The sequence below is a fragment of the Protomyctophum bolini genome, assembly GCF_963924005.1.
Source record: "Protomyctophum bolini genome assembly, chromosome: 8".
Lineage (NCBI taxonomy): Eukaryota > Metazoa > Chordata > Actinopteri > Myctophiformes > Myctophidae > Protomyctophum > Protomyctophum bolini.
This window is the reverse complement of record NC_137869.1, coordinates 30,153,217-30,173,299: the sequence shown is the minus strand read 5'-3', so window position 1 is coordinate 30,173,299 and position 20,083 is coordinate 30,153,217. Positions and strand designations below refer to the sequence as shown.

Here is a 20,083-nt window from a genome sequence, read left to right as displayed (position 1 = left end):
TGGATGGGTTAGGATCAACATATGGAATGTCAGAACAGGTCAGCTTCATATATGGAGATCTATGAGGTTTGAGAAATGTACGATTCCATAGTTAACTGCGACCTTTGGTTGCAAGAAAATGACTAGGCTATGAGTCTGGATACAGTGGATAGACACCGATGTATACAGATTGGTGGAGGCATAGAACCATGGGGGTGTTGTTGGTAGTGCTGTCGCCTCACAGCTAGAAGGTCCTGAGTTCGATTTCTGCTGGGGACGCTGGAGGTGTGTTCTCTCCTCCATCAGCCCAATCCGCCCATGGGGTTTTCATGTTCTCCCCGTGTCCCCTAGGGTAGGTACCCTCACAAAAAACATGCAGGAACTGGTTGTAATAGTGTGTTCCTTCCACGTGCTACGTCCTACCGGGGAAACTACCCCCTGTCAGGAGATAAGGAGTGGCATGAGGAGTGGCCACTCATCATGCATTGAAGCTAGCATGAGCTCAGTTCATCTGCCTTGTGGTTAGACTGTCCAGTGTCCACCCTGGGACTAGGAGGTCAGGGTCATACCAAGGCTGTGAAAAATGGGACTCAGTCAGTGCCTCCCTGCTTGGCACTCGATCGGCATCAAGGGTTGGATCGGGGGCAAGACCCTGTGACATACTAGCATCATGTCCAGGGGGTGTACTTGTACATCAAGCTGCCTTATTTACACTACAGAAACAAAACAGGAGATAGGCTCCTGCCATAACCAAGGCTTACTTACTTACTATGACCTCAGGTTGGCACAGGGAGAGTAGCGCTCAGGTGAAAAATGGGTTACAAAATCGTGGGATAAAAAAATATATCATAACAAAAAAACAATGCTGATTATTATCATATGCGCAATTGCACATGCATGTGTGTGGCCACGTACGTGCGCATGCATAGCCATGGGGTCCCCCAGAGTATATTAGCTCTGGCTGCTCACAGCAGTTAGTGTGTTGTTTACCTACTGATAAATGAAGCAAAGTGCAATGGAGCACTACGAAGGGGACCACGAAGCATTCGCTGGGAGTCGACCTGCCTCAATTATTCAATCACCTGAATGGTGCTAATGGTTGCTACTACTTTGTTTAGGGATGTTCAGCATTACAAATGCAGCGTATAACCCAAAGTCTGCAAAATACTTGAGTGTGCATATCCCCGGAACCTGACACTTCCTTAATCCAACACACTAAATATGTTCACCTCTCTCTCTCTCTCTCTCTCTCTCTCTCTCTCTCTCTCTCTTTTGTTCTGTCTGCCTCTGTCTCTCTGACTCCACTTTCACTCCCTCACTGCCTCTCTGACATACACACATGAAAAATAAATATTTAACTAAATACTCCTGTCACAATACCAAGAACTTGTAGACACAGACAAAGTTCTTAAAGTTCAAGGGTATGGAATGCGGAGGGAAAGGTGAAAGGAGGGAAAAGTGGAAGGAGGGAAAGGTGAAAGGAGGGAAAAGTGGAAGGAGGGAAAGGTGGAAGGAGGGAGGGAAAGGTGGAAGGCAGGCGAAGCAGAGCAACAGGCAGCCAAGTGGAAAGACAGGCAGGCAGCAGGCAGGTGCACAGATCTGAGGTGGAGGAGAAGAGTAGGCTATACAATCAGTACAGGCAAAAATCCAACATGCAAAAATGAAATCAATAGGAATACTGACATTCACAGGGAACTACAAATAGTTTACAAGCGTCTACTATTGTTCAATGATCTGGCAATGCGGAGATCATAGAAGCAGTCTGGACTCTCTGGAGGTGATGAGCTGATGGCAGGCAGGTGCGTGGAGTGGTAAGAATGAGGGAACTGGGAGCAGGTGAGCCAAGTGGTAACTGGAGCCAACTTGCCAAGCCTACGCCCACACACGCGCGCGCACACACACACACACACACACACACACACACACACACACACACACACACACACACACACACACACACACACACACACACACACACACACACACACACACACACACACACAGAGAGAGAGAGAGAGTACACACACACACACACACACACACACACAGAGAGAGAGAGAGTACACACACACAGAGCAGACACTAAACGAGGAAAACACAGGCATTTTCCATGATTCGAAACTCCATTCGTATTTCCCATAGATGTTTCCGAAAATATTCATATTCATTATTTTAAGCCTGGAACAAGGATTCCAGGATCCTGGTAATTCATGACCATTAAAACCTTTGATTCTGTGAAAATAATTAAAAAAAATAAAACCACAGAACAAAGGGTATTCTAGTATATAATTCATTTCACAGAATCAAATGTTGTAGGCCTATATATGGTCTATACATGACTAAATATTTTTGGAAATGTCTATGGGAAAATGAATGGCGTTTCTGTTGTGGCACCACAAAATGACCCCCACTGCTATGCCCTATAGCAGGGGTTCTCAACATGGGGGTCGCGACCCCTCGGGGGGATGGCAAATTATTTTGGGGGGTTCCCAGATTTATTAAATTTTTAAACTGAATGGCTGGAAAATGGAAATTAAGAGTTTACATATAGGCTAGTTAGTACATGCATACACTTTCCTTAATGATTATATCTGGAATAATCTGGTTTCAGTATTTATTTATGATGTAGGCCTATTGTCTCTATATTATTAAGGTTATTGTAGCGGTCAGTTTGTACTGGGTCCCCAGACAAAAATGTTGAGAACCCCTGCCCACCCAAACAGTAGAACTAGTGTTCTTCCTCTGCATTGAGAGACAATGAGGAAGGACCTGAGGAATAAGGTAAGAGGGAAAGTGACAGCATTCGCAGAGGAAATTACACATAGCAAAGACAACCAGCACAGAACACACAAGAACATACAAAAGCATCAAAACAATATATAGTATAGCATTCTCATCTCATCATCATATGCATCAACAATAGGCTATGTATCACCGAAGATAACTTACCCAAAATACTAACCCAACACCAAAACTGAATTGGAACAAAACTAAAACAATTCCTCAACTGAAAAAAGGAAAACAGGACAAATAGTATAGCCTAGGCTGGTTACCGGTAGTTAGTAGCCTATTGTTAAGGCTATACTTTTGAGTTGCATCATTTGACCTTTAGTGCCATCAACTTCGAAATTATATAACGTCACACGTCAAGTGGTAGGCCTAAATATGGATATTCTCATAAAGAGGAAATGCTGTATCCTGTACAATACAGCCTCATTTAGTATGGGATTTATTGCTCTAAAAGCTAGCAGAGGAGAATTAATTAAAATGTAATTAATTCCCTATCTGCTTTAGAGCATATCAGAGGCTGTAGGCCTAGTTTCAGGGCTAATGAAACATGAATGATGAATTGAATATGAAGGACCCCAATGGAAACAAGCCATATGCTTTATTGGGGTTTAAATCATCTTAGAAGAGCAGCAGACCTTGTATTGAAAAGTATATAGACTATAGCCTACTGTCCTGTGTTTTTTTTTGGAAAACTGTTAATTAAGTATTCAATCAATCAATCAAAATGTAGCCCTGTTTTCTGAATGAGGGTGCAAACAAATATACTATATTAAGAGGAGACAGTTTCGTCATTCGTGACGTCTTGACTGTTGAACTAATTAACTAAATAAAGTTGCAGTGCGCGACACGATTAACCTTTGATTCGGATGTGGTTCGTCTGTAAGGTAACAAGAGCATAAATTAGGCTATGGACCAGAGCTAGGTCGTCTGCAGTATCAGGTAGCGTCGTCCATAATCCATCTCGCCCTCACGCGAGTCACGTTTTACTGAAAATATAATAAGCCAATGGTTAGAAATAAGTTTAGGGTTAGGAATAGTTTTACTGGGGTTAAGTTTAGGAATAGGGTTAGGTGGCAATTCCGTGGCATGGGTTTAATGGAATTACGGTTAGGAATAAGGTTAGGTTTAACGCATACTTTAACTTTATTTTGGTTACTTTAGGAATAGTCTACCAGATTGAGTTGGTAATTGGGCGACTCGTTTGGTCTGCTATACTGCAGCTAGTCTCGACTGCTTAGCTCGTCTCTACTCTGAATGAACCATGATTATGCCATATCACACCGAAAATAGCAATCTGCAAGCTCACAAGGCGTCGCATTGCGTCCTTGTGAGCTGGTAGATCGGCTATTTTCGGTGCGCGACACCACTGTGCGACGAAGACTAAATGGAGCATAATATTATGAGCCAATGACAGCGCCGCGAGGAGGCGGTCTAGATTGGTCATGGCAAGAGATGGGCTGCTGCCAGCTGTTGCAGCTGTTGACGTGCATGCGTGCGGCGGTTGGAGAAGAGAATCAGCATCGAGCGCATCAGGTGAACATCTGATTTCTTTATCTTCTGTTTGTTTCCCTTCGAGGCTGCGCTGCTGGACTCTTTGGGTAACAGACAAAACCTCTCACAAGGAACTTTCGCTGTCATAGAACGGTGTCGAACGCAGAATAATTTAAGAGACACATCAAGGAACAGGTGAGATTCGATGCTGTTTTTTGCTTAGTTTTTTTTGTCATAACATAGCTTATTAAATTGTTTTTGATTTTGGGGTTGAAACCAACAATAGACCGTTTTAAGAGGCATAACCATATTCATATTGCTGTTACTTTGCCTGCCAATTTAGTTATTACAAGAAGCCCATCAATGCAGCTAAAATAGATAGAGATGCTTGGTAACTTGGGGACGGGCAGGCTATTCTTAACATGATGTGCGTGGTGTTGAATGACGTCAACAAATTGATAATTGACTGCAAACATGTTTAACTCTGCATTTTTATTTATAGTGATGAACACTTTTAAATCTGACATCATGAAATATAGATATATGTCACATATCCCATAACATCTTTAAACATTACGTTCGTTAGTTGATGTTTGAGAATTGATACGCTAAACATCTGATTTGCCATAATGATTTATTTATTTATTGCCATAAACTATTTTTTTTAAACATTTTTATGTTTCTTAAATCTATCATATTTGAATTCCACTGCCTGACACAGCAACATGCTATTGTTCAACAGGTAGATGGGATAGATACTGCATGGATGGATGGACAAAATGTGTGAATTGAATAAGTAACTCTTGACAACATGACTTTGCATGATGTTGTCTGTGTTGTTTCTGGTTTTCAATAGACACAGCCATTCATTTGTAACCTGAAAGTTTTTATATGATCACATCAAAATAAATAAGCCTATAAAAAACTTTTTCAAACTGTTCACCTCATGGGGCTTTTCTATTCTGGTTCTATCAGAAATATCAAAGCAATTCAATTAACTCATGTTAAAATTAGACAAATATTTCCCCACCCAGCCCAGTAAGCACACGAACTGTCTGACCATGATGATGTGACAGACAGACAGACACACACAAACCACCAAACACACACGAACACACACACACACACACACACACACACACACACACACACACACACACACACACACACACACACACACACACACACACACACACACACACACACACACACACACACACACACACACACATTTCACTATTGATTTTATGAGGAGTTTGTCGGCTATTTTCGGTGTATGACACCAGTGTTCAACTATAAGTATGAATGAGGCATACTCTAACTAACCATAAATCTAACCTCTAAATGCCTATTCCTAACCCTAACCCCAACCTGAATCTTTTCCTCATTTTAACTCCCCTTCTTCCTTTTTTGAGTCCTCCAATATAGAGCTTGTGTGTCTCTACCTGGGTCCCTAGGTCTGTCTGTCCGAGCACGGAAATAGCGTTGTCACACACACACACACACACACACACACACACACACACACACACACACACACACACACACACATTAACTGTATATATGATGATTTTGGGAGTGACAGTACAGTAGAGGGACCCCCTGTGACCATTTCGGCTCGCCGGAAACAGGCCAGCACCCTGGGCTCGTTCCTGTCCTGTGTGTCTGGAAGTTCCGGGGACCCCCTGGGGACCCCCACACAGAGTTGCACCACTCACTTCACATTTTACCATGAAACTATTTCTCTTGTGAGGACCAGGACATTTGTCCTAATGTCCCTTTCTCAAATTCTACTATACTTGTAGGGAGATTTAGCCCTCACAAGATAATACACACGCACACACTTGTGCACGCACGCACGCACACACACACACACACACACACACACACACACACACACACACACACACACACACACACACACACACACACACACACACACACACACACACACACACACACACACAGACATTCAGGAGATTTAGTTGATTTCCTCAGTAATATCTGTCATTGGCCTCTGACCCTGTGATGGAAGTCATTGACGTACTGGTATATCTACGTTATTCAATGGGTCTTCCACTTAAAAAAAGAAAAACATTTCCTTTTTATTTGAAGGTTGTTTCTTGAGTGTTTCACAATAACGGTTCTCTGTGTCCCGTTTTTCTCCTGTATTGGTTCATGCAAATGCAGGATTCCGGTCTTCTATTTTTGGACACACACCAGTAGTCTTCTTGAGCCTAGTTTCACCAGTGAGTATAGATGAGATGACTAATGAAACTCATAGTGAAAACAACAGGGCTCGGCACTGCTCTGATTGTGGGCCATCAGCATCCACATGCATTTCACATGCACTCAGAGTTATGCTACAAACAACTTGCTTACATTTACAGTCCTCCTGCTACGACTATATATCAGTTCATACGTTTATGCAAATGTTTTGAGTCCATAGACAAAAATGAATTATTTAACGTGTATTAAAATATGGGTTGACTCAGTGTATATGGCATCCCTTCAGATTCAACCACACACCACATGCATGCCGTAAGCATAAGACATAATGATATGAACATTAGCTTAATCCAGATGATACATGAAAATCAAAGAGGAGGTACCTCCATTAAAAGACAAAAAATAAATAAAGAAAATGCAATATATTCTTATGGCTTTAATCATTCCATAATTTGATATCTATTGAACTCCATAAGAAGTATGGAACCTCAGCATTTGACCAAACCCATAGCTCATTGATACAGTGTGCTGTTTGTCCGGCCGTACACTCTCAGTGTTAAATTGACACTGAGGATTTTACTGTGTTCTGTTTGTTGTCAGTTCACTAGTAAGTATACATTGTACAGTGTTGTCCCAATGAGATCTCTAGTGGTTACCCAGGAGGTCCCACTCCTCGGGGATAGTTATAGTGGGCATGTAGTATACTGTGTAATAGGTGTGTGTGTGTGTGTGTGTGTGTGTGTGTGTGTGTGTGTGTGTGTGTGTGTGTGTGTGTGTGTGTGTGTGTGTGCGTGTGCGTGTGCGTGTGCGTGTGTGTCTGCAGTATTTTCCACTGCCTATAGCCTCTGGGAAGGTGGCAGAGAAAACGGCCTTGTCTCTCCCCATAGAAGCTACACATACTCTGGGGCAAACATGTGCAAGTGTGTGCAATAATTGCACTATTACAGAGGCTACAGAGCACATGAGAATTATATCCTAAATGACAGTTCAATAGATTCTTGTCATTAGTTCACCAAAAATATGCTGTGGGCATTTGCCTGTAGGTTTTGTGAATCAGTCAACTACATTATTACACATTGTTTCTTTTCTCTTAACACCTTGAATCCCTTAAATTAATATGGGGTTTGAGTGCAAGTCAGTCAGACAATTGGCTTCACACAGGAGGTTAAACACATACTAGGTTGATGCTGGCCTGTCCTGCATTTAACGCTCACAGACTTGACCTCAAGCAGCAGTTGTCGTATGGGACAGAAATATCCAGATTTAGCAGATGCACACAGCACATGCTTTTTACTGGCTGGTTTCGCTAAGGCTTTGAAAAACCACAGAGTTCTTGCAAACTCTTTACCGTTCGGCTGGAGGTTAAGCTATATTTGACCAACCAGCCATGCGGGCGAGAAGGCTGTCTGACTCTGAAGTTGCAGTGGTGCCGGTGTAGTTCTGAGATAAAGATCACTGTGATGATCTGACTCCTCATTCAGCACTCATCTCATCTCCCACTTCCCTTTATTCTCGCCAGTAGATGATATGTTGTTAGATTTCTTTTGTTGAAAAATAAGCCCTGTGTGTTCACTGTGTTGTCAGTTGACTTCAGACTGGAAACCAAAGGGTTGGATCTATTTTTGACCAGCTCTGGTCAACAACATTTCTTTTCATCAAGCAGTTTCTGGCGAGTCAGCGCAGATGATGTCTGACTGATATAGGTGAACAAGTGAAAGTGCAACGAGTGTGCGCCTCTTTCTGTTATTGCTAAGGTGTGCTTTTGTGGACTATTCGTTCTAGTACAGATCTTTATAAGGTAATGATGAGGTGGATTCCTGCAGACATACTACTGATGCCTGTGTGCCAAGCGTGGGCCGAGAGGGCATCGGGCACTTTTAGGAGTCGTGGGAACACACAGGCACCATATCCGTTCAACATCAGGAGAACAGGGAACCAAATATAGAAAGGGTCATACATGTCCAATATGAGGGGGAAAACCAGATGACGGTCCTCTGGGCTTTGAATCCGTACTGTACTGCACTGCAGAGGTCAAAGAGGTCAGACAGCCACTTAACATGGCCAGACTGATAGTGTAGTTTACGGATGAAGAGAGCTGTCAAGGTTTGTGTGTTTTGTTTTGTTTTAATCTGTATTAATATAATATTGCAGGGGTGTGGAGTCACTTTGTGATCTTCTTGACTGTGACTGACTCCCATTGGCAGGGATACAAAGTGCAGCGATAAAACCGAAACAATCTGATTTCAAAGATTCCATATTGCAAACATTTTTCTACAACAATAAGTCAGTCTCAACATGATTAGCATGAGGATACTCCCAGGATATAGTTCTTCCGCGTCTTGCCAGGTCTCTGCCCCTACGCCCTCCCCCCTCCCCCGCCATCTCTTTTTCTGTGACTTGGCTGAACATGGGAGAGGAGGGGGTGGCAATAGCTTTAGCAAACTGTTCCCGTGGTCATTTTGTTGAAAACACACAGTTTTCAACAGGGTTCGCTCTACCTTTAAAGGGAGCTTTCATATGTATTTTTACACCCTGTCTCTCGGGGCCGAGCAGCACAGTGCAGCCTTGGGGTAACCCAGACTGTGGGGGCGTTAGGTTGTGTGGACTGCGGGCCAGGCAAGGGCCGCTCTAACTTTAGACCGCATCGCCTCATGCTGGTAAAAATAAACACCCTGCCATTAGCAAGGGGGGAGGGTGGGACTTGAGTCGCTTAAACCAAACAGATTTCATTTTCCCATCAGAATAATGTAAGGTTAAGGCCCATATTACTGACCATTGGTGCTGTTGTTTTGATAAGGCCTGGAACGCTACCGGACTGGGGCTTAGAGTCTTCCTGACACAGTAACTGGCTGACCATCAAGCTGTGTTCCCCTGTGACTTGAATGTTCTGTTTGTCTGAGCACAGCGTTGTGATGAAAACTGGTTTCACCCTATCCTTCTGATCTATCTTTCTAATCTATCCTCATGAGGTACCACAAGAAATAGTATAGTATTACTATTATTATTATTTGTATGTTGAGGTTCTGCACTGTGATATAAATCTAAATACGAAAATATTGTGCTTGCCACAGGTGACGAAGTATTGGAGAGTGGAAAGAATGGGTCGAAAGAAAATTCAGATTTCTCGTATTCTTGACCAGAGGAATCGACAGGTGGGTCTTTGCATATAATGTTCGATTTATATCATATACAGTAGTATGACATATTTAACATTTGGTGTGTTTATTTATGATACTTATTGACATCTCTACAATATGCTGCTTTTATCATTTGTGGTTATATTCTTCTCATTCACTCCAGTAATGTATTGTTGAAACACGCAAGAAAAGAAAAAACAACACATTGCCATTACGTTAATATCCATTACTTTTATGATACCATGTTGTGTATACCTTATGAAACGGGACATTCTGCCTAATGAGCACGTTTACATTTTTGGAACTGTAAGTACATTTTGATGCCAATTAATGCTTTTGTACTTTTGTACATTTTTAATACCAGACTTTGCTTTCTACATTCCAGTATTGATACTTTTACTTGTTCCTATAGGCAGTGGTGGAAAGTAACTAAGTACATTTACTTAAGTACTGTAGCCTACTTATGTACAATTTTGAGGTATTTGTACTTTACTTGGGTATTTCCAATTTTACTTCTACTCCACTACATCTCAGAGGCAAAATATTTACTTTGACTCAACTACAATAATTTGAAAACTTTAGTTACTAGTTACTTTGGAGATTTAAATTTTGATTAGAAAACATACACTAACCACTTCAGCCTATATACATTCGGATGATTCGGCCATTTGAAAATAGCAGATCTACTCTACAAGCCCACAATGCTCGTAGATCTGCTATTTTCAAAATATTTTGTACACATTTTGAACTTGTGAAATGGGACCTTCTGCAATATGCATACTTTTACTTTTAGTACTTTAAGTACATTTTGATGCAAATACTTTTGTACATTTACTTTACTACGGGACTTCTACTTGTAATGGTGTACATCTACATTGCAGTATTTATACTTTTACATGACTTTTTGCCACCACTGCCTAATAGGTGACCTTTACGAAGCGAAAGTTTGGCCTGATGAAGAAGGCCTATGAGCTGAGTGTGCTGTGTGACTGTGAGATCGCCCTCATCATCTTCAACAGCACCAACCGGCTGTTCCAGTACGCCAGCACAGACATGGACAAGGTCCTGCTCAAGTACACCGAGTACAGTGAGCCGCACGAGAGCCGCACCAACACGGACATACTGGAGGTCAGTGCTGCAGCACCCTTTTACCTCCTTTATGATGATGATGACCTGTTTTTTGGCTATAAGTGAAGAAGTGTGTATTTGTATGTCTCTAAATGTTATGATGAATTGAACAAGGTGGACCCTCTTGTAAACAAGTCTAGTGCTTTATTGGTCGTCCACTCACAGTTAACTATTTATTTTCCCAAGTCTGTATATATATATATACGGACGTTGACGCTAGGTGGCGTCATATCCCAGGTCTGTATGTACCCCAACATATACTCCGTCTATATAATGGTTGATGCCTACGGAATAGAGATCAGCGGATGAGCTTTTTTGTCACCCGAATCCGAGTGTGCATATTTATAATCTGCCCGTTATCCGACGGCATTAATTAATTAATCCAATTTATATATCCGCAACCACCCGAAATCCGCTGCAGCGAAACAAAAGTGTATACAGTAGTATAGCCAATCTACAAGCTCACAACGCGTCGCTGGCTCGCTGTGATGCGTTGTGAGCTTGTAGATCGGCTATTTATAAGTTGTGTCACTCACCACTGCCGACAGTTCACCAAAGTTACGGTTGTATATTCCCATTTCCATGGCAACAAGGCTGCCATCCGTTCAGTCATTCACGTTCGCACATCGCAATGAACGTCTTTTCATGTGGCATACATATATCCAGCCCTCGCTCCCATGCAGTCCCATGGCACCGAGTCCCACGCCAAACTTATATTCTTCCGGTCTTCCCTTCTGTTTCAGTTAGTTGTAAGTTTCTTTCATACTCTCAGCTGTTAGCCTAGCAGCTAGCAGACCACTCATTGTTGTGGTCCTTCCTTAGCCAATATAGGCGTCTAATTTGTGCCTGATGAAAATATTAAAATACTACTAACGCACGCACACCGATATTTTGTGCCTTTTAAAAACTATATTATAACTTATAAGCCTATAGAATATAGATAGATGTCATTAATTAATTTCCGTTTTAAAAGTTATAAAACCTATAGATGGATGCCATTAATTTATTTCCAGCATTATTTCACCCGCGGTTTATCCGATATTAATTAATAATATATTCCATTGACCCTAAACCGACCCTAAACTGCGGTTAACCGCCACAATCTGCTGGTCTCTACTACGGAAGCTTTTAACATTGGTCCGGTTCCTATAGCAACGCGGCCCCCACCGTTCCAACTATGGGATTGCAGATATAATCTCAGTGCAAACCAGTTGGTAAATGGTAAATGGTAAATGGTAAATGGTGCATTTATATAGCGCCTTTATCCAAGGCGCTTTACATAGATTGTGCATTACATTCACCCATTCACACACCGATGGCAGCGGAAACCATGCAAGGCACCAACTAGCACATCGGGAGCAATTAGGGGTTCAGTGTCTTGCTCAAGGACACTTCGACAGTAACTCTGGGGGAGCCCGGGTTCGAACTGGCAACCTTGCGGTTCCCATCCAGGCACTCTACCCCTGAGCCACCACCGCCCAGTTGAAAGGGGTTTATGCTAGTGGTAGAGATAGAGTTAACAGTTTTTTGTATTGAGTTGTTCTTGAAATGTACTGTAATTCTGCAAACTGTTAATGAATCAATCAATCAATCAAACCACTTTTCAACCGATCTTCATATAATCGTTCCTTTATTAATGTTCATGATAATATACCACAATTCTTTCCCTACTCAGTCTCATAGGAGGGCTGTGGGCTGTTCAACCAGTTAGACAGACTTTTTTATACAAGATTTAAACAATAATAATATTGAGATTGGCAACTTTTCAGGAATAGAGAGCCTGCGGTTTCTTTTAGCTTGGATTCCCCATCAATGAATAATGGTGTCACTGGTGGACGGGTTTCTGAACTACCCACAGCCCTCCTATGTAGACTGAGTAGACAACAATTGTGCTATTCTTTCATGATTATTAGTGAGGACCAATTATATGAAGATAGGTTGAAAAGTGGTGAAGTGGTCCTTTAATCAAACTAAGCGATGTTATTGAAAATTAAAATAGTGAAAACTTGCAAGGACACAACAACAACAGCTTTGTGACACGTTAGGAGCTTGTAGATCTGCTATTTTCACCAACTTTGCACAATATCATTGTTGATACATAAAACATTAAATTAAAAAATTGTATCAAAAAACATGCTTCTTTATAACAAAAAAATAATGCAGTGATGAAATGATAAAATAATCAATAGTTGCGACCCTAACTGTGTATGGCGTTATACTTTAGTAGATCTCTGCCTAAACCTTTAAAAATCATTCATATTGAAACGGTATGGAAAACCTCTACGAGAGTTTACAGTTTATTTGATCGAAAATATCAGTATTATTCTTATCCAAGTCTGCATTTCAAATTACAAGCTGCATTTCAAAGTGAATTTTTAGCTTGAAGAAGAAAGAAGAAATGGCACCCTTTTCACATTGGCCTATTATCGCACTGAGAAGAAGAGAGTACTGCCGAAGCAGACAACCCGCAACACTCCAGGTTAGAGAAGCAATGCTTCTAGGTGCAAGGCTCGATGATACATGATAGAATGAAGAAATGCCAGCACTCAATAGGTCCTTTTCACATGATTTATTTATCTCAGACAACGTATTATAACCTATTACAGCGCCACCAGGAGGCCACAACCTGACCTGCCCTGGTGGAGAGACCTGTGCCCCGAGGGGCAATTTATCTAGTTGGCATATAAAATTTGTCCGATTTTTTTAAATGGTCAGTGACATGTAACACTGGTATATGGTCCTTTGAAGCCTAATTTATATTTTGCTATCTTGAAAGTCAGATCCATTTTGATAGCTTTCCATGCTGTGTGCTCTATGTTCTGTATCAGACATTGCGTAGGAAAGGCCTGGGGCTGGACAGCGCAGAGGTTGAGACGGAGGAGAGCATGCAGGTGACAGCAGACAAATGTCTTCTCAGCGAGGGCATGGATCTCTCTGTGGCCCGACAGCGTTACTACGTCAGTACACACACACACACACACACACACACACACACACACACACACACACACACACACACACACACACACACACACACACACACACACACACACACACACACACACACACACACACACACACACACACATACATGCACGCAGTCGCACGCACGCCTACCTGCTTTTGCACCCAGAGACATACAGTATAGAGCCGAGTCGGGCACATATGCACACATATACACTGTACAGCACTGATTTTCAGTCAGCATGGGCAGCTTAAAATGTCTCACATTTACTCTCTGTCAGTAAACATATTTGCAATACAGAGAGGCAATGTAATTCTGCATAAAATAAATTAAAAGAAAGAAAAGCCACATAAAAGATGAACCACATAAAATTGAATGAAAACAAGGTGCATTCCGCTTCTCTAAAATATCTAGAATATCATTTCTGCCAGGCAGAAAGCTAGTATCTCTCCATATTTTAGCATGTAACTTGGCTTAGTTTGTCATACTACAGTCACACAAAAGTAGCAAATATAGCAGATCTACAAGCTCAAAACGTTTTGAGTTTTTAAATCTGCTGTTCTTGCTACATTTGCATTTGAATCTTGAAAATTAAAGGACATAATGAGGTTTCCAGTTCCACCTGACAGCGACGATATGTTCAATTTGAGTAGTTCTAGAGCTATACTGTACTCTTCATATGACTGACGTGTTCTCCACAGGCCCCATCACTCCTCACCCCAGAGGCACAGTTCCTGGTGTCTGCAGGCTGTGAGAACAGCTTCCCCAACTCCTCCAGCCCCAGCATGACGTCCCACAGACCCCCAGCCTTCAAACCACTGGGCCCTAGACCGGGCTCTGCAAGCCCCGCTGGGACTCACACACACCCTGCTTTCATGTCTCCACACTCTGGTGAGGACCAAGATAATAATCTGTGTGTGTGCGTGTATGTGTGTGTGTGTGTGTGTGTGTGTGTGTGTGTGTGTGTGTGTGTGTGTGTGTGTGTGTGTGTGTGTGTGTGTGTGTGTGTGTGTGTGTGTGTGTGTGTGTGTGTGTGTGTGTGTGTGTGTGTGTGTGTGTGTGTGTGTGTGTGTGTGTGTGTGTGTGTGTTGGAGGGGGCTGGCTGATTGACAGATGATTCACTATACGTATACCAACGCATGTGTCAACGATAGCTAGCTTGGAACCCGTGTTTGGGACGTCCAACTGTGTGACCTCTCAGAGGCAAAGCGCCTCTGTTTGAATGTTTCTCAAGGGCCTTGATGAAATGAGGAAACATACAGATATACCGTCATCCTGCTGCTGTGCCGTCAAGCAAGCGGTTAACTCGCAGGAAGTGTGTATGCGTGCGTGGCTACGGTTGTACGTGAACACGTGCATGCGTGGGTGCATGGCTGTGTGTGTGCGTGTGCACATGTGTGTTTGTGTGGTTACGATACGATGATGTGTGAAACTGGCCCTCAACTAGCGAAACAATATCTGGTGACAGTTCTGTTATGATTTCCTGCCATTCATGTCCGCTCAGCTGTTATTATCCACACCACCTCACACTGCCCATGTCTATTATTTGATGTGTGGATGTTCTTTGATGCAACATGAGATAAGAGAAACCTTTATTGATCCAGGCCCGGAGGGAAATTCAGGTGTCAAGTAAGAGCTAAGATGTCATTTGACACTGAGAAACCACAGCGGGAGAAATTGTTTGTGCGTGCGTGTGTGCGGGCGTGCGTGTGTCTTATACATGCGTATGTGTTATACATGCTTGCTGTCAGTGCATAGACAGACACTGGGATCTTCTGTGAATGTTAACATTCAGGGCTCTGCCTCTTGTATCTCCACTGCCAGGTGTTTAATAGAGGTCAGATACTAAAAATAGAAGTTCTGTTTTATCACAGGTGGGGCAGCTAGAAGTGGGAAGAGAGAGAGAAAGAGAAAAGATGAAAGAATAATACGTCAGATTATGGAGGACTATACCATGAGTGAAACAAGTGTTCTACCCACATCTCTTTTTTCACTTCCTGCTTTGTTCTCTCACTGTGCAGGTATTGGCTACTCCATGTTCTCCCATGGCAACCTGAGTCGGGCCCTGGAGATGAAGACTCCACCTCCACTGAATCTGGGCAGTGAGAATCTGCGGGGAGACACTTGCAATCCTGGCATGGTGGGCACACGCAGTAACCTCAGCTCTGCTGTAAGGATCCGCACTGCTTCTAAAATTACGGCATTCAATTAAAATTGATAATAAACAAAGACATTAGCGTGTGTGCAATTTGATATTGACAGTCAACAATGCATAACGAACAATGTCTTCCTATGCACATTAATGGTCATTTGCCCCAAGTCTCTTCGTACTGTTCAGTGTTCAGTGATCAATGTTTTTCTGTTTCTCTGCTCATTAGAGAGGCCTGTTGTACCAAGGACTGCATCCAGGCAGCTCGATGGTAGCCATGGGGAAAGCAGGCCTGCTGGGTCATAGTTTGGGGGGCTATGGCCTCCCTTCCCCAGGATCCTCCGGTAAGTCTGTGAAGTACCAGCAGCCATGGGGTCAAGAGAAAGATCTGAGCTGTTTCTTCTTTACTTTTATTTTCATATTTTATATACGATCTACATATCTCTCCAGAGTACAGCCACCCTGGCTTTTCCCACCCTGTCGGTCTACAGCGAGGAACAGTCAATCCTTGGCAGCCAACCTCTCCAGCTCTGGAGCCGCATGGTCCCCATGTCAGCCCAGTGTAAGGACTTCTATACACAATAACAAACTATATGGACTCAAATATCCATGTTACTGCATGCATTTTGATTCCCTCTATTGGCCTCTATTAATAACATGACTATGAATGAATGAATGGATGGATGGATGGATGGATGGATGGATGGATGGATGGATTGATTGACTGACTGATTGGTTGATTGATTGATTGATTGATTTACTGATTGATTGATTGATTTTATTTTTATAGCAGCTTTCCAACATATAGTTACAAAGTGCTTTACAGACAGGTTATTTCATTTGTATTTATTCTCAATTAGATGTTTGTTTAATATATAGTATTTCTGGCTTCAAATATTTCTAAACAAAAAGTTTCAAGTGCAAGATACAATTCTTATTCTTATTATTTTCTCATAATTGTGTCTCTCCTTTGTCTGTTCTCTGGTTGTTTCTAGGATGGCCAGTGGAGGGTGCTCCTTCCCCTCTCAAACCTCCACCCAGACCTCTCCATCTCTGCCATCCCTGAACCTCAGCATCAAATCAGAGCGTGCCTCTCCTGAGCACATGTGCTCTCCCACGTCCCCACCCTTACACCACCTCAGGCAGCATTCTCCAATGAGCAACCCTGACACTGCTCGCCACACTCCTCCAGAACCTTATTCAACCAATGAGAGAAAGGAGTATGCCAAAGCTGGCTATGCGCCAGTGCTCCAGCAACTCGGGGATGAGGAGAAAAGTGGGCTGCCTCTCAGGCAATTAGAAATCAGTGATGGGTGGCAAAGATAGCTTGGCTGGCACAGTCCAAACCTCCACCACCTGCCATTCACCTAGCTATCAGCCCTCTGGCCACAGTGGCCAGGCCTAATATACTCTCTCTCTGTCTCTCTGTCTCTCTGTCTCTCTCTGTCTCTCTCTGTCTCTCTCTGTCTCTCTGTCTCTCTCTGCCTCTCTGTCTCTCTGTCTCTCTGTCTGTCTCTCTGTCCGTCTGTCTCTCTGTCTCTCTGTCTCTCTGTCTCTCTGTCTGTCTCTCTGTCCGTCTGTCTCTCTGTCTCTCTGTCTCTCTGTCTGTCTCTCTGTCCGTCTGTCTCTCTGTCTCTCTGTCTCTCTGTCTCTTTCTCTCTCTGTCTTTCTCTCTCTCTCTCTCTCTCTCTCTCTCTCTCTCTCTCTCTCACACACACACACACACACACACACACACACACACACACACACACACACACACACACACACACACACACACACACACACACACACACACACACACGTGTATAGGGAGATGGAGTCCATTCATCCCTCTCTGTGCCTCCTCATGTAGAGCTGGTCTCTCCTGGGTGATGAACAACTCTGATTGATCCTATGAATAAATGCCTACAGGCATTGCTCTTTTGTTCGGTTTAATTTGTTCTTTTTTTTTTTTTGTAAAGAGTAGATTTGAATCAAAATCGTTTTTTGAACCTACCTACCTACAGAAGCACAATGGGACCAACAGGCCCAAAACGTGCAAGAGAACTTGGACAGAGGCTTCAAGTAAACATCTGTTTTAATCCTAAAGCCTGATTTATACTTAATCGTACGTAGCTTGTCGATCTGATCATTTGTGCCATCAGCGTAGGACAGAGGATAAATTATAAGCATAACTGTATGGCGGTGTGGAGATTGGAAGATTGATGGGAGACCACATGGCAATTATGCTTGCCCTCCACTCTCTCTGTTTGGGAATTGCAGTGAGGAGCATATTCTGTACTGTAGGACAAAAGCAGGTCATTCATTAAGCCTCTCAGCATACAGTAATACTTCACACTCATCTCCCCCGTTACTGTACATATATTACTTTAATGCTTCAGCCTATAGCCCAAAATCAATGAAGTGGTTGGCTCACATGAGACCAATTAGATACCATCTATCACTGGGGTCTCGGCTTCCTCTTTTGGAGTAGTGAGATGTGCTAGTATAGTGATGGTGGTGTGACACAAGCCTTCTGTATACACACATAGACACATGGGCATTTTTAATGAAACTCTGGGCATCAATAAGTCTCTCTCTGGGATTTGGATGATTGCTTTCTGCCTTTCTCTATAAAGCTTTGAAAGGGTCTCTTTCTGTATTTCTTTGTAAAACTATAAATGTTAATAAGCTAAGCATCAGTGGCAACGTTCCCCGAAATTATATATGGTTTCATCTTTTGCTTTCCATCCTCACCAAAGTGTTCATGATTTATCCCTTTCGCAATTGTCTACATGGTGTTCATTTTGATTAAACAACATAAAACAAATCTTATCAAAGTTTGCATACAAGAGGTTTTTCTGAAGGCTTTGCTCTGTGATTGTGTTTTTCCTCAAATGAATGGCTATTTACAAATGTATGAGAGAATATAAAAAAGTTTATTCTCTTCCAAAGATCCACATAAATAAATCACTATATATACTTTGTGTTACACCAAAGAACTAGATGTTTTTTATGGGTACTTTACTTTAATTACTTGCGCAAGCAGAGCGCGCAAGTAATCGTTTCGCTTGGTCTCTTCGAAGTGAAGACAAGTTTTCTTCAACGGTAAGTCTGTGCCTGGTTTGCTGGGACTAGTTACAACATTACGTCATCCTTGAGAGAGTACATGGTGTGTATATGACGTAATGTTGTAACTTGTAACTTGTAACTTGTAACAACTTTTTGGAACCAAGTAACCACAGTATACTGCTAATCAAATTACAACTACATACTCTGTATGTAGTTGTAACTAGAACAACTACATACAGTCTGTGCCTGGTTTGCTGGGACTAGTTACAAGTTACAAGTTACAACATTACGTCATATACACACCATGTACTCTCTCAAGGATGACGTAATGTTGTAACTAGTCCCAGCAAACCAGGCACAGATTTACCGTTGAAGAAAACTTGTCTTCACTTTTTGGAACCAAGTAACCACAGTATACTGCTAATCAAATTACAACTACATACTCTGTATGTAGTTGTAACTAGAACAACTACATACAGTCTGTGCCTGGTTTGCTGGGACTAGTTACAAGTTACAAGTTACAACATTACGTCATATACACACCATGTACTCTCTCAAGGATGACGTAATGTTGTAACTAGTCCCAGCAAACCAGGCACAGATTTACCGTTGAAGAAAACTTGTCTTCACTTTTTGGAACCAAGTAACCACAGTATACTGCTAATCAAATTACAACTACATACTCTGTATGTAGTTACTTGCGCAAGCAGAGCGCGCAAGTAATCATTTCGCTTGGTCTCTTCGAAGTGAAGCCAAGTTTTCTTCAACCGTAAGTCTGTGCCTGGTTTGCTGGGACCAGTTACAACATTACGTCATCCTTGAGAGAGTACATGGTGTGTATATGACGTAATGTTACAAGTTACAAGTTACAAGTTACAAGTTACAACATTACGTCATATACACACCATGTACTCTCTCAAGGATGACGTAATGTTGTAACTGGTCCCAGCAAACCAGGCACAGACTTACGGTTGAAAAAAACTTGGCTTCACTTTTTGGAACCAAGTAACCACAGTATACTGCTAATCAAATTACAACTACATACTCTGTATGTAGTTGTAATGTGATTTGTAATTTGTAAATCTGTGCCTGGTCTGCTGGGAACAGACTACACAGATGACCATATCTCTTACGTCATCACTGAGAGCTAGTCATACATAT

The 20,083-nt window shown here is 42.3% G+C and overlaps 1 protein-coding gene across 3 annotated transcripts; it reads left to right on the top strand.

Moving 5' to 3' along the window:
• Positions 1-4,276: 4,276 nt before the first annotated feature.
• On the top strand, positions 4,277-18,879 carry mef2b (myocyte enhancer factor 2b). 3 transcript variants are annotated; one of them, XM_080771362.1, is made up of 9 exons: positions 4,277-4,455; positions 9,561-9,641; positions 10,551-10,754; positions 13,583-13,711; positions 14,421-14,610; positions 15,741-15,859; positions 16,098-16,212; positions 16,319-16,430; positions 16,864-18,879. In XM_080771362.1, the coding sequence occupies exons 2-9, from the start codon at positions 9,588-9,590 to the stop codon at positions 17,192-17,194; spliced, it is 1,254 nt and encodes a 417-aa protein (XP_080627488.1). In that variant the 5' UTR covers positions 4,277-4,455; positions 9,561-9,587; the 3' UTR covers positions 17,195-18,879. The 3 variants fall into 3 exon arrangements, with proteins under 3 accessions (XP_080627488.1, XP_080627486.1, XP_080627487.1); XM_080771360.1 differs by having other exon boundaries at positions 15,741-15,889; XM_080771361.1 differs by lacking the exon at positions 4,277-4,455 and adding an exon at positions 6,461-6,509 and having other exon boundaries at positions 15,741-15,889.
• The last annotated feature ends 1,204 nt before the right edge of the window (positions 18,880-20,083 follow it).